The sequence below is a fragment of the Halichoerus grypus genome, chromosome 12 (assembly GCF_964656455.1).
Source record: "Halichoerus grypus chromosome 12, mHalGry1.hap1.1, whole genome shotgun sequence".
NCBI classification, from domain to species: Eukaryota; Metazoa; Chordata; class Mammalia; order Carnivora; family Phocidae; genus Halichoerus; species Halichoerus grypus.
This window is the reverse complement of record NC_135723.1, coordinates 36,362,577-36,376,035: the sequence shown is the minus strand read 5'-3', so window position 1 is coordinate 36,376,035 and position 13,459 is coordinate 36,362,577. Positions and strand designations below refer to the sequence as shown.

The 13,459-nt window shown below is 36.0% G+C and overlaps 1 protein-coding gene across 4 annotated transcripts in view; it reads right to left on the bottom strand.

Moving 5' to 3' along the window:
- ANKIB1 (ankyrin repeat and IBR domain containing 1) overlaps positions 1-13,459 on the bottom strand; it is a 149,830-nt gene that overhangs the window by 86,316 nt on the left and 50,055 nt on the right. For all 4 annotated transcript variants that reach the window (XM_078059250.1, XM_036113326.2, XM_078059249.1 and 1 more), the window contains exons 2-3: positions 12,980-13,258; positions 548-848 (exon numbers count right to left, since the gene is read on the bottom strand). In XM_078059250.1, coding sequence (XP_077915376.1) covers positions 548-848; positions 12,980-13,167 — 489 coding nt within the window. In that variant the 5' untranslated portion in view covers positions 13,168-13,258. The remainder of the gene's footprint in view (positions 1-547; positions 849-12,979; positions 13,259-13,459) is intronic.

Here is a 13,459-nt window from a genome sequence, read left to right as displayed (position 1 = left end):
ATGGAAAAATTCAAATGCATTAACCTTAACATTAATACAGATTAAACAGAAAAACCAGCACATTTTAAATTACAAAGGTTTTTTAAAAGACCAAAATAAATATATTCATTAATACTTATCCCTTGCTCAGGGAACTGATCAATTCCAGGTAACATGGCTCTAAGTCCCACTTGCTAAGATTTGCCATATCCAGTATGTATAAACTGGCTTCTAAAAATCAGCCAAAAAGTAGAACATATCTCTACTAAAACCCTTACTCTAAGTGACAAGTGTTTAATTGAGGACTGTTATCTTCAGGAATGTTAGCCAATTTTTAATTGCTCTTGATCCCATTTTATCCCCAAGGTGGACTGTTTAACTATGGGTTTCTTTTTAATCTTTGCCCAAGAATGACTTTATTTAAAAGGGATCCAGATTCTTTTAGAACCACAAAGAGGACAAAAAGGACTAAAGTAACTGTTAAGATAAGCAAAGAAAACTCTGATTATTACATATTACCAAGACACAAATTTTACAGAATGAAGAACACTAAAAAACAAAGTTTTACCTCGACACAGGTTTTCATGCCTGAGGCAGCAGCATAGTGCAGGGGTGTGTTTTTTTTGTTATCAACGGCATCAATAGCTGCTCTCTCATATTCTCCTTGGTCAAGTTTTGCTCCTTTCCATCTTAAGATCATCTGCAGACAATCTGCTCTTCTAAAATCATCTTCTGCGGGCCGTGCTAAGCGAGGATGAAGGGCTCCTTCAGATATCATAATTTGAGGTCCCATACATAACAAATGCATAGATGTTTCATTGTGCACATTCCGTTTATTTGGATTTCCATCTCTACCAAAAAGAAAAGTCCTAAAATGGTAAAGGAAAAAATGAAAACCAGTGTCTCCTTGTCTTGAAATAAGAACACACAGAAGATAAATTTAAAAAATAAACTCTACTTCTAAGCTGTTAATAAAATGTCTATTGAAGTCCTGTTTCAAAATAAGACGAATGACTAATTCGTACAGTTATAAAAAACTCCATTCTAGAACAAAATACTAAGAAAAAGAAAGCTGAATATCTTTACGGTATTTGCTAATAAAAGAAGACAGACAGAAGAGAAAAGAAAAGGGAAGAAAAATAAAGGAGAAGTGAAGAAAAAAGGAAGACAAGAAAAAAGGAAGGGGCAGAGGGAGGAAAGGAACAGGAAGGGCCACATGAGACTCATATGTCAATCACATGAATGCCTGAGGGTACATTATTAAACATTCCACACCAGCTTTTATCTTCTTTTCTTTATTGTTCTGCCCTATTTCTCTTAGTTACATTTTTACTTAATAAAGATGGTGACAATTAATATAAGCACAGGAAGTAGTGCATAAGTCTAGGACTAATTTTTAAATCTAGAAAAAAATTTTTCTACCTGAAAGTCATTGGCCAGCACTATTTACACAGTGTAATACTTTTTGAGGGGAGTAAGTTGTAGTCAGTTCTAGAAGACCAAGATCTAATTCCAAAGAGGTAGGCTTTACCAATGATAAGTCTAGGTGAGCTCCTTAACTAATGCCAAACCTAGATCTGACAGTTAGGCCCAACTCCCTAATACATCCTTGAACTAGGATCACAGGATTAATAGTTGAGCCAACTCAGTGGCTATAATAAGATACTGGAAAATGAGTTGAAAAAAAAAAAAACCAAAACAAAACCCTGCTATAATACAGTCAGCCTATACTAGAAAACACACAAATACATGTTGAGGAATAGGAATATAAGCCCCATGTCTGAAGATGAGTGCCTACATTTACTGTGGAGGGCTGGTATCATTTGCATTTCTATGCCCAAGTACAGAACAGCAATGGGAAGGCAGCAGAGCCAAACGCTAACCCCTAGTTACATCTGGATTGAGTTTAGGTTAGTTTTAGCTTAGACATATCGGTCTGACAGAAAAAACTCACCATAAAGGAGCTAGGACAGACTCTTCAATTTGAATGAGTTAGCCAAGCTGGAAAGCTTTTATGAGAAAAAGGTTGAGGAAGAGGTCCTAAGGCAGAAAGTCCCAGACAACTCTGGATTTTTCCTGTTCTTATCATTCAGGAGTCTAGAGAGCTCAGCTGTAGGGTCCTTCAAAACCAGGCTATTAGGTTTTTAGCACTACATTGATTTGAACTGTCCTGAAAGTAGACATGAGGTCTCTGAAGCAGAAACAAATAAATTATTATTACTTATAATAACTAGGTCAGTTCCTCATACCTCAACTCTTCCCACCAGAAATAGCAATTAAAGCCAGATCAGACATCATTCTATGTACTGGCGTCTGCACTACAGGTGAGTATGGTAGGCAGAATAATGCCTCCACCCCAAAAAGATCCATGTCTTAATCCCTGGAACCCATGAACATGTTACCTTATACAGTAAAAGGACTTTGCAGGTGTGATTAAGTTAAGGTTCTTGACATGTGAAATTAGCCTGGATTAACCAAGTGGGCCTAATGTAATCACAAGTCCTTCCTTTTAAGAGGAAGATAGGAGGGTCAAAAGTCAAAGAGAGACTGGAAGATGGAAGGAAGCTAAGCTATTTCTTTTAAAAAATGGAGGAAGGACCTACAAGCCAAGAAGTGCAGGCAGCTTTAGGAAGCTGGAAAAGGAAAGGGAAGGGATTCTACCCTAGAACCTCCAGAAGGAACGTAGCCCTGCTAACACCTTGAGTTTAGTCCGGTAGGAACACTTCAGACTTCTAATCTCTAGAGCTTTAATATAATAAAATTTGTATTAAGTCTTTAAGTTTGTGATAATTTGTCACAGCAGCAATAGCAAATTAACATAGCAAGGAGCCCTGAAAATAAGATTCTGGAAGGATTATATAGCAGACTCCTCCCCTCTGGAGTGTAAACAAAAGATCCTAGGGAAGATCTTGGGTTCTTACCTTTGAAATGTAAAGTATCGCTAGGGAGATGAGAAGACTAGTATCTCTGAGTTTTACGATTTAGGGAATGTCTCCATGGTCTCAGGTCTTACCCACTCCTCATAACCCTTCAGATGTAAACTTATCTATCTCTTGGGAGGTAAATCTCTCTGGAGTTCTCAATCTCTATTCAGTCCAAACTTCCAAAGCTTCTCTTTTAGCCCAGGTCTCAAGTTCCAGTAAAATTTCCTCAGAAAGTCCTAATTGTACATATTTTCTCTACAATCCAACATAGCCTTTATGGCCTTCTAATCCCCACGTACATGTGTAGGCTCTTCATTGCTTGCTCTGCTGTTTCGTTTCGACTGAGACTATCTAAACAAACCCAATCCTATTTAGAAGTCTCTTTACACTATGCTTCCCCCTCCAGTTTGGCCACTCCCTTCTTTGTCTTCATAGAGCATCATAATTATATAACTCATTACACTGTATCACAGTTACTTTCTTACATATCTGTTTCCTTCTACCACTTAGTTCATAGGTTTCTAAGGCAGGGTCTACATCCTGTTCTTTCTGAAATCCTCAACATACTGTCAGACACACCAATTTCTTGCTATAACGTGGACAAGATGAACTGAATACATTTTACTCTTATGATCTAGATTGGTGACATAGCATTGGGGATCTCTCAAGACAGCACTCTAGATCTCTTAAGCCAGCAGTGCAGTAGACTGATCAAGAACATGGCATCTAGTATAGACTGCCAGGCTCTAATCCTAATTCTGTCACTCTTTATGTGATCTTGGGCAAGTTACATAATAAATAGCTCATTAACAACTAATACATGGTTCATATCCTTTGACCAGGTAAACCTACTTTTGAGAATTTATCCTAAAGGAAATAACTTAAAAGAAATAAAAATTTTGGGGCACCTGGGTGGCTCAGTTGGTTAAGTGTCCAACTCTTGATTTTGGCTCAGGTCATAATCCCAGGGTTACTGGACTGAGGCCCATGTCGGGCTCCTCCCTCAGCAGGGAGTCTGCTGGAGATTCTCTCTCTCCCTCTCCCCCCCTTGCACACACACACATACGTGCACAAACTCTCTCTCTAAAATAAATAAATAAATCTTAAAAAAAAAAAGAAATAAAAATCTATAGGAACAATGACATTCAATATGGTGTTACTTTGAATAAAAAAATTTGGAATCACTTAGATGTCTGGTTTATAGGAGAAATGGGAAACAAATCATAGTATATCTATAAAATAAAAAATTATAAAGTCATTACAAAGTCTATGAATGTTTACAGCTCAAACTAGAAGGGAACACAGAATAATTCAAACAGTTGTTTAAAGGAGGCAGGAACATGGTTAGTTTTGTTTCCTTATATGACCACAATGTTGCTTAATAGTGAAAAAAAAAAAAAGGAAAACACAATATTTTCCCCATGTCAACAACTGTTGATAGTATGTATTTATAATGGTTGAATTATAGTGGGATTGTAGTGGATAACTAAAATTAAAATGATACTCTAAAAATGTGTTCAAGGGCGCCTGGGTGGCTCAGTTGGTTAAGCGACTGCCTTCGGCTCAGGTCATGGTCCTGGAGTCCCTGGATCGAGTCCCACATCGGGCTCCCTGCTCGGCGGGGAGTCTGCTTCTCCCTCTGACCCTCCCCCCTCTCATGTGCAGTCTCTCTCATTCTCTCTCTCTCAAATAAATAAATAAAATCTTTAAAAAAATAAATAAATAAATAAATAAAATAAAAATGTGTTCAAAATTAAAACCTTTCCTAGGAGGCATTAAATTAACAAAAATGATTTCATTTTCTTAAAAATTTAATTTAGGAAGAAATTATTAAAATTAATTCAGATTCTGTAAGATTCTGTGTAAACCACTTTTATCCAGCCCTTCCTGTTCCCATTTTCAATATATCATTTATTCTCTTTCAGGAGATCTCCGGTCCTTTACACCAAAGGATTTAATGCAAGTTGGAACAATGTCTGTCGATACAGAGAGAGCTCTCTCTTTCACATATTAAACATTTCTAGATCCTCCCCAATACAGAGAAGAGATAGATAATTTTGCAAATGTTCTCATATCCAATCTGCCAGACTCTGATTAATCAAACAAAAAGTTTATTATTCTCAAGTGAAAATATTAAAATAGCTTCTTTATACATACTTACTCAGGAAAGATTCTTAAATTTATTATACATAATACCACACCTGCATAAACATTTTGTGCTAAAACTATAAAAGCTGGATATTCTAATTTTATTGATTCATATTACTTCTTTTCTATCACCTATTTAATATCAAAAGTAGAGTCTTCCTTAATGGACATGAATGCATAATAGAATAATAACTAGTTGATATGTAAGTTTTAGATAGGCCCCTCTCTGTAACTATGTCAGTAATTATGAAGTGTATTTTACTACTTGCACAGGTTAATTTTGGAATAGGGACAGAAGATAACTAGTAGAAAGGTGGAGTAAGAAAAACATTAGCCTGGAAAATAATCCCTTTCATCTGACCCTACTGACCTATCCAGGAGCCATTTGTTTTTCTAGATTCTTTACTGTTAATTCCCAAATGGCCAGTTTATCACTGCTACCTCTATTTCTTCTGTAATCTCCACTTCAAAATGATCTATGCTTATCACAGCACTGAAATGGCACTCTTCACATCCCCAGGAATTTCCTAAGAGCTAAATTCATCATCATTGTCCTTAACTTTTGCTTTCAGCTTGAAATAGTTGACTTTTCTTTTTTTTTTTCTTAAGATTTTATTTATTTCAGATAGAGTGAGCGACAAGCCGGGGTGGGGGGGAGAGGAGGTGTAGAGGGAGAGGGAGATAAGCGGACGCCCCACTGAGCAGGGAGCCTGACGTGGGGCTCGATCCCAGAACCCTGGGATCATGACCTGAGCCAAAGGCAGACACGTAACAAACTGAGCTACCCAGGAACCCCTGACCATCCATTTATATCCTGACCTTTCTATTACCTTGGTTTCCATAAGTACACACCTTCTCAAATACCTCTTCATTTTTTTTTAGCACAACTTCTCTTTACCCATGGTAACAGTTCCACTTCCTAACCCCTTACTGGAAGAAAATTCAGTTCTGAATCCATTTTCCTCTTCATACATATGCCCTCCTTTTAGAGAGCAAATCTATTCTCACAGCCATCTATCTTTCAATGGTTTCTATAAATATACTTTGTAAACTATAAAGTTATTAACAGAATCCAAATTATAGACAATGGTGGTGGAATCATGATTCTCTTAAAAGTCTTCTATTATTACTTCTGTGATAATTGTTAATGCTCTATCATCCTGTCTGAGTTCTCATCTGACCTCTAGACCATATTCTTACTCCTTATAGGTCCCTTTCTCTTGCATATTCCACTATCATCTCATATTCAACTGAACTCCCTCCAAAATAACAGTCTGCTCTGCCACAGCCTGAATTTCTTGCCATCAACACTCTTATTCTCTCAGTACTAACACATACATATACCTTCACTTCCTTTTAAATCTTCCCTTTCATGCAACAAGTACTACAGTTGTTATTTGGCAGGTACTACTCTAAAGCTTAGGCATATTGTGAAGAAAACAAATTAAGTCCCTGTCCTTATGGAGTTTACAGGCAAGGAGGGGAAGGACAGGAGAATTTCAGTCCTTTAAATCCATTTAACCCATTAAAAGAACTTAATAACTCCTAAAATATAAGAGTCAAAAAACAGAAATCAAGAATTAGGAACTCTATTACTTCCTAAAGCTTGATATTAATGTATGTTCTAATGAAGGTTTTATATTTTATTTATAGTATAAGACAGGCCTCTTTCATTTCCAAAGAAGCAAAAGAAGCTACTCTGTAAAATCTAAGTATTATAATTCCCATTTTATTTTTTTTTTAAGATTTTATTATTTGTCAGAGAGAGAGAGAGAACACCCAAGCAGGGGGAAAGGCAGGCAGAGGGAAAAGCAGGCTCCCCACGGAGCAGGGAGCCCAGCGTGGGACTTGATCCCAGGACCCTGGGATCAGGACCTGAGCTGAAGGTAGATGCTTAACGACTGAGCCACCCAGACGTCCCTTAATTCCCATTTTATACATGACTTTCCAGAAGATATAACTAAAAAGTATCCCAACTAGGACACACTGATTACAAAATCTAACAGTCTTCTTGCTACATTAAGTAGTAACTATTTATGAATATGGATTTAGTTTCTCATGAAGGAAGCATGAGGTGTGGTGTGGTATAATGTAAATAAACAGCACTTGGGTTCAGAGAGACATGGATGCAAACTAGCTGCTAAACTGTAAACTACTTTTACCATATTATCTGCTTAAGAATAGAGGAAAATTATGCCTGCTGTTGCAGGTACCATAAAGCTAAAGGAAACGGTGATAAAATCAAGGTATTATCCCACATGGAGGCTTTACTCTATGGCCACTAGGTCCTTGACTAAGTATATATATATATACACCTCTGTCTATCCATATATTTCATGCATTAGGAATCTAGCCAAGCTGAGCAAGGGACTGTACTGAAGCCAGTAGAGTGGTACCTGAAATTAAATGAGACATCATAAGAAAATAATGGCCATCAGTTTGTTAGAAAGTCTAGCAAGGTTAAATACAGTGAAATATTTGAAGCTATCTAAAACACAAATAGGGGCCCCTGGGTGGCTCAGTCGTTAAGCGTCTGCCTTCGGCTCAGGTCATGGTCCCAGGGTCCTGGGATCGAGCCCCGCATCGGGCACCCTGCTCTGCAGGAGGCTTGCTTCTCCCTCTCCCACTCCCCCTGCTTGTGTTCCTGCTCTTGCTATCAAATAAATAAATAAAATCTTTAAAAAAAAAACACAAATAATTTCAGGGACTTGCTATTTTATTTAATGCTGATGAATAAATGCTATTTATCCTTATTCTACATGACAGTGTTAAGAAGAGCAATTTCTTGGGGGCACCTGGATGGCTCAGTTGGTTAGGCGTCTGACTAGTGGTTTCACCTCAGGTAGTGATCTCAGGGTCATGAGATGGAGCCCCGCCTGGGGCTCCTGCTCAGCATGGTGTCTGCTTCTCCCTCTCCCTCTGCTCCTCCCCAGCTCGCATGTGCTCACCATCTCTCAAATAAATAAATAAATAAAATCTTAAAAAAAGGGGGAGTAATTTCTTAATTCCAAAAGCAACTAAACATTTAATATAATAATTTGATTTGTGATTTTAACTATCTAAATAAATTTTTAAGAAAACAAAAAAAATACAAATTAAGGAAATCAGAGTTGTTTATTCTTAGGAAAGGAGAACAATAATTTCTAATTCTAGCATATGATATTAAAGGCTTTAATAAAGAAATTATGAGCCACTTAAGGAAATAAAGAAGAAAATACCCAAAAATTTTAGGCTGAAATTGAAAGTATAAAGTAAACATAAGTATAAAGTTAAGTATAAAACACATGGCCAAATCATAAAAGCAGTCCAAACTGGTAACTAAAGAGAATATATGTCATCTTTTCTATAGGTCTTTACTCATTCAATAGAATGATAACCACATGACGGAGAAAGAGATACATTCCGGCCTCGAAGAGTTAAGAATATTGACCAAATCAGCAATTCTTAAACTTTTTGGTCACAGGTCTCTTACAACTTTATTTTTATTTATTTATTTATTTAAAAAAAAAATATTTTATTTATTTATTTGACAGAGAGAGAAAGAGATAGTGAGAGCAGAAACGCAAGCAGGGGGAGTGGGAGAGGAAGAAAGCAGGCTTCCCGCGGAGCAGAGAGCCCGATGTGGGGCTCGATCCCAGGACCCTGGGATCATGACCTGAGCCGAAGCTTTAACGACTAGCCACCCAGGCACCCCTGGTCTCTTACAACTTTAAAAATCAGTGAAGTTTCCTAAGAGCTTTTGTTTATGTGGGTTATGTATATTTATGTTTGTATTAAAAATTAAAACAGACATTTAAAAAATACTTATTCATAAAGACCCCATTACATATTAAATATTCTTGACATGTTAAAATGAAAAAAAAAAACTATACTTAAAAAAAAATTAAGTGAGAGGAATTGCACTGTTTTACACATTTAAAAATTTCATGTCTAGCTAATAGAAGACGAATTCTCATAGCATTCTATGTGTTGTGATATGTCGTTTGGTTCAAAGCATATGAAGAAAATCCGGCCTCTATATAGTTAGAAAAAGGAGTAGTATTCTAAAATGCCTTTTCAGCTAACTGTGAATAGTCGTATTCGATACTATACCAAAAATTCAACAAGTGGCCATTTCTTAGGTTACTTGCGATATAAAATCTGAAATCACATCAATGAACTTTCTTTGGACTGTACTCAAGGATGGAGATTAATTAAAAATAGTAACTTTTATTAAAAGATATAACTTTTACTGCTTCATCAAGGATACTTTTAAGTGAAACTGGCTTTTTTTTTTTTTTTTTAAACTGCAAGTGGCCGGCAGTGATGAATACAATGATTACTAGGAAGGCTGGGTACCACAATCTTAATTCATCTACAGGCATCAGTAGTTTTAGCTTCCATTTTTTGCACTTTCACTGCAAATGTCAACACAGTGAAAAAGGCAAATAATACCTCAGTATTAGTACAAAAATAGGTTTGACTTCATGTACCTCCTAAAAGCGTCTCAGGATCTAGGAGTCCTCAGACATACTTTAAGAATCACTGCATTAGATAACTTTCTTAATAGTGTTTTCCAATTTTAGAAAGTATATTTGTAAATTATACTATAAATGGTTAAAAAACATTTTGCTACTTGGTTTCTTTATGTTAAAATATACATATTATCTTAGTAATAATAATACTTAAATATATTTTACTTTAGTATTCCAAGCAAGTTTTAATTAATCATATAACAAGACCTGATACTAAATAATACTGTAGTGTTCAATGTGAGGAAGCTAAAGCAATACAACAGTTCTGTAATCTCACTGACAATACTCAACTTAAAAAAAAAGCTTTAATGGATTAAGCATTCAATAGTTAATCTATTGAGAACATTACTAAGTGTCTAGCATTGTATTTACAATCTTTACAATAGAGTGGAGAAAATGAGTTTAATAACAATAAGATGGTTTAAAATCTAAGTTGTAGGAATTTCAGAAAACAAAAAAATACTGCAGGTCAGAGTAGTTGTAGGTAAATTCATGAAAAAGGCAGAAACCAAGTTAGGATTTAAAGGAGAGGGAATCAGAGAAGAAAGAAGACATTTGAGAATCAAGGAGCAACAGGAATAAAACTAACGCAGTGGCGGTGGCATTTCTAAAGGTGGGGAGAGCACAAAGGAAGTCAATCAACAAGTCTCACTGATAAGAGCTTCTTAGAGAGTAATGAGAAATTGGGCTGACTGGGTAGAATGAGGGCAAGGTCAAGGGAGCATTAGAGGCCAAACAGAATAATATAGACGATAGGGTATTGTTACAGTTTTGCCATGATAGAAAAAATATTAAAAAGGATATAACTGAGCAAGATTAATCTGGATATGAGATTATGAGAGGAAAATAGTTGGAAAAAGAACATTTAGGAATCAGATATTTTCAATGTTGGGAGCACAGGTTGATAAGAGTGAGCTAAGATTGGGGCAATGGGAATGGAAAGAAGTGAATTCCAGAGATAAAACTTAGTGAACTTTGTATTACTAGCAGGTTAGGTAAAGGAGAAGAGTAAGTCAAGGATAATTTGAAGATATTTAGGGTTACAGAAATGAGAAGCAATAACATTACTGAGTACATATTGTATCTTAGGCAGCATGATAGACATATAACACATTAATTAATTTAATCGTTCCACAAGCTGTATGTAATAGATATCTATTTTACAGATACGGGAACTTAAGCCCAGAGTGATGAAATAACTTGCCTTGCTAATAAATGGCTTAGGCAGCCCTGACACATAGGTTTATCTGACCATAGAGAGAAGAGGCTATCACAGTGGTTAAAAAGCCTAAAGCCTAAAGTCATCTGCTTGGGCAATTAGCTTTGTCACTTAAAAGCTGCTAGAGATCTGGCAAGTGGCTTAATTTTCTGTGCTTCAGTTTTCTCACCTCTAAAATGCAGACAGCAAACTACCTCACAGAGTTGTGATGAGGATTAAATAAGATAATGCATGTAGACACTGTTAATAGTGCCTAGAAAACAGTAAGCACTCACACATTTGCAATTATCATATCAGCACAATATGTTAGTGTTGTTAACATAGGGAAAACCCAGTTTGGGAAGAAAAAATATAAAATTTCAAACAAGATGAGTTGGAGGTGGCTTTTAAGTAGGTATCTTTAGAGAAATGAAAACAAAAACTAAATGCAAAAAGGAGAGGTTATGGAAATACTAAGTCAAGAAATACCTACTTTTTTTTTTTTTTTAAAGATTTTTATTTATTTATCTGAGAGAATGGGAGACAGAGAGCATGAGAGGGGAAGGGTCAGAGGGAGAAGCAGATCCCCCGCCGAGCAGGGAGCCCGACGCGGGACTCGATCCCGGGACTCCAGAATCATGACCCAAGCCGAAGGCAGTTGCCCAACCAACTGAGCCACCCAGGCGCCCTACCTACTTTATTTTTAAGAGGTTACAGAGATTCCTACTTGATAAAATCATGGGTCTGGATGACTTAGCTCATTCATGGAATTTTTCTCATTCACAAATCCTGATCATAAAATATTTTCTTGTGCAATGATTTTATAAAACTGTTATTTACTTTGTGTAAGACACTATGCTAGATGCTAGAAGTACAAAAAAGGTACATTTTTAAAAAGTAGTAATTTAGGTAGAGAGAAGATACACAAAATTATAAAGCACAATGATATGGTATATAGCAAGTAAGTAATACATACAAACAAAAAAAGCCACAGAAGCTAAAAAGAAAGATTGAGGTTCTTTTGGGTTGTGACAGGCTAAGAAGACAGACAAATCCTGCACAGGGCCTTGAAGGAAGGATAAGACTTAGATAAGAAAGAGAAAGCTGAGAGGGGTGGGGGAGGAGACTCCTGGCAGAGATAGCAGCATGCACATGGCAAACAAAGCATACATGACATGTTTCAAAGAAACCGAAAGGAGCAGCTTAATTTGAACAACGATTTGTATTAAAAGAAATATGGAAAAGGTTGAACATTTTTTATCAAGTTCTAAAGAGCTTCAAATACTGCTTTATGAATTTTATTTCACTATGTAAGCAAAGGAGTGTCTCTTCTCTTCCAGCATCAGACTTTTACAGCTGCATAATCTACTTCTTAAAACACTAAATTTGTTTTAGAACTACTATCCTCTGTTCCTCTCATTTTATAAGCTAGTAAACATAAAATTTAATTCTCATGTAATGAGGTAAGAATCTTCATATAAACGTGTTTGCTGTCAACTAATGCTTTCTTGTTGGAGAGATTCTAAGTTTTCTCAGTATTTTTGGTTTTAAGGAAATGTTTTGCTTTTAGAAGTCTTTTCAAGTAACTGAACCCCATTAAAAGAAAGGAAACTCAAACCCGATCATGATTAGATAAGGCAAATACATCTGTTTTTTCAACTTAACCTAATCGGAGCTGAAAACTTCGCTGTAGGCACAATTCCCTGCAATTTTTTGATAGCTGATAAGTACTTTTCTAGAATTCAAATGCTATAAATTAAACACTAAAATATTTCCAAGATATCATATTACGAAGCATACTGAGGATCAAAATGTATTTACAGCCATAAGACTATGTGAACCAACCTTACTATTAAAACTTTTGGTCTAATTTAGGCATAATAAAAAAAAAATCATATTTAATAATTCACTGGGGCGCCTGGGTGGCACAGTCGGTTAAGCATCCAACTCTTGGTTTTGGCTCAGGTTGTGATCTCAGGTTGTGAGATAGAGCCCCATGTTGGGCTCCGCACTAGGTGGAGTCTGCTTGAGCTCCCCCCTCCACTTGAGGGCCTGTCTTGAGCTCTCTCTAAAATAAATAAATCTTAAAAAAAAAAGTGGATATAATTCACTATAATACCATATAACATGCACATATGTATGTATATATTTTCAAAGATCAAGGATTTTTTTCCCTTTCACTAATTTATTATTAACTGGTTTAGAATAATACTTACCCTAGTATTCTATTCATTCCATGTCTAGCAGCATAGTGTAATGGAGTATTGTGCTGGTACGGCTCTCCGTAAGATGTATTTGGATCAAGGGATTCTTTCAGCTGAGGGTTGTTTTCATAAATTTGGCAGGCCAGGTTTTCATCACCATTGATGAGTGCTTTACGGAATTTGGTGGTTGTATTTCCCATGTTTTCTTTTGTTTTTTTCTGATAGGCAGTGGCACTTTTTTCCTTCCCCCTTCAGCCACTTCTTGAATGTTTCTGCAACATGTTTCACATTCTAATGGAAGAAAAAAATTATCAAATTAAGATTGTAAAACATCAGTTAAAAAGCAGTATCCTAAACAATAACACAATTAGCAACACTAAGAAAACCTAGGAAGCATATATAAAAGAACAAACTAAATTACATTTTACCAAATTTATCTTAATAGACAAAAAAAAATCTCAAATTTTTAACATTGCCCAAACTAACTTCTTG